Here is a 1985-nt window from a genome sequence, read left to right on the forward strand (position 1 = left end):
TGAATTAACTAACCGTGGCAAAGCTTTATTTGATTACAATGACTTCTAAACTTGATGGTAATGATAATGTGGCATATATGGAAGTCTGAGAATGCTTTCGAAGTTTTAATAATGAATTAACTAACCGTAGCAAAGCTTTATTTGATTACAATGATTTCTTGAAATAATACTTGCAGATTCCTCGAATGGTAATTGACAAGAGAATTACGAATATCAACTAATTATAGTGCCTGAAGAGGGGATTTGTTTATTTATTGATGTAGGGTTACAAGTTGAATCAAAGAAGGCAAATATTGATTTAGTTGCTATGGATAACAAGGGTATTTTGCATCATACTCATGGATCCCTAATTTAATTCGTCCAGAAGTCTATGATTGCTGAAGTGTTTGCAATAAGAGAAGTTGTGGAAAAAGAGATACAAAATGAATAGAGGACTCTATGTCTTTCTTGATGTTAAAGTGTAGTGGATATATTGAAGAAAAATGTGAAAGGTACTTGAGTAAAAATATTTGGAACAAGTCGGCTTATCTAGATAATAATTTTAACAAACAAATCATTGAAAAATCAGAAATTAGTACTCCATCTTGTTTTATTAATACAAAATGCAAACTGAACAACTCTACCAGAACTAGAAAGTAAGATTATACTTCTGAGTTTTATCAGGATGGAATACTCCAAAATGCTTCTCAGTCTCTGCTCCTATCTTCAAATTTTCATCAAACATAGCAAATAAGTAAGTTTCTATAGCTTTTCCTGGCTTGTGAACAGTTCCTGCATTTGACTTCACATGACTAATCAAATTTCGATAGTAAGTGGCAGCATTATCAATACTTACCCCAACACCACCACCATCAGATGGCCATCCACTTTCAGAAACTACAATCTCAATGTTATTTTCACCACCAGCTTTCTCAATTGCATAATAAATTGAATCCAACATAGCATCAAATAGATTAGAATACCCCGATGGATCGGGTGATTGTTGCGTAAATAGTGCATAAGAGAGTGCAACATGATCAGGGTCACCAATATAAGCAAAATACGGATAAATATTTGCTAGCAAAGGCGCGTTGTTCTGTTTCAAGAACTCAATAATCGGGTTGATGAAACCACTCACGTCTTCGCGAAATGTTGATTGAGATGGTGGATATGTATTCGCCAATAGCCCGGTCTCTATAGCTGTTGAGACCTTTACACGATTCTTTAGTCTGAACGCGGTAATCACTAGTTGCAGGTTTTCCAAGGCAGGGAGAAGGAAGGGAACAAATTGAGATGTTCCATTATTGACAGGAGATATTTCATTTCCAACACTTATATATCTGATTCTGACTTGTTTAAAATAACTTATAACATTGGCAACAATCCAATTGTAAGCTTCTTTTGGTTCTGTTAAGGCTTGAAGTTTGTCATTAGGAATGCAAAGAATGATTTGAATGTTACTATCCTTGAGAGCACTGAGTGTTTCAGGAATTGGATCATAGACTCTCATTCTTGTTATGCCATTAGATTTATAAAGATTTACAACATCTTGAGCTGATGGCAAGTCATTTCCATTTCTCCCATAACACACTCCAACAGATTGTGCCTCTGCATTATTAAAAAAGATTCAATAAATAAAAAACAAACTATAAAGATAACATTTTCTTTCAAAACTTTTAAATAGTAATACTAATAATAAGAAAATACCTTTTATTTGTAGGTATGTAATTAGCATAGCAGCAAATACAAACAAGGAAAAGTTAGCCATCATGAAGAAACACGAAACAAATGAAATGTAGACGGTAGGAAAATGACATGATGATGGCTTCTTATAAAAGGGGGGAAAAAGACTAGAATATACTTTAGGAAATTAATTGATGGACTAATTGTATTTTGACTTATAATTTACTAGGTAATCTTTTAATGGGTAGACCTTAAGTATTTTGGAATAGACAAGAGTTTGACTTAGACCGTTTTGGATTGATTTATTTTAGGTGATTTTAAGT

The 1985-nt window shown here is 33.2% G+C and overlaps 1 protein-coding gene across 1 annotated transcript; it reads right to left on the reverse strand.

The window, feature by feature from the left end:
- Positions 1–628: 628 nt before the first annotated feature.
- LOC129904453 (glucan endo-1,3-beta-glucosidase, acidic-like) lies at positions 629–1750 on the reverse strand. The gene is made up of 2 exons (XM_055980024.1): positions 1687–1750; positions 629–1587 (listed from the first exon to the last, which is right to left on the reverse strand). The coding sequence occupies exons 1-2, from the start codon at positions 1748–1750 to the stop codon at positions 629–631; spliced, it is 1023 nt and encodes a 340-aa protein (XP_055835999.1).
- Positions 1751–1985: the final 235 nt, after the last annotated feature.

This window comes from Solanum dulcamara, chromosome 9 (assembly GCF_947179165.1).
Source record: "Solanum dulcamara chromosome 9, daSolDulc1.2, whole genome shotgun sequence".
In the NCBI taxonomy this organism is placed as follows: domain Eukaryota; kingdom Viridiplantae; phylum Streptophyta; class Magnoliopsida; order Solanales; family Solanaceae; genus Solanum; species Solanum dulcamara.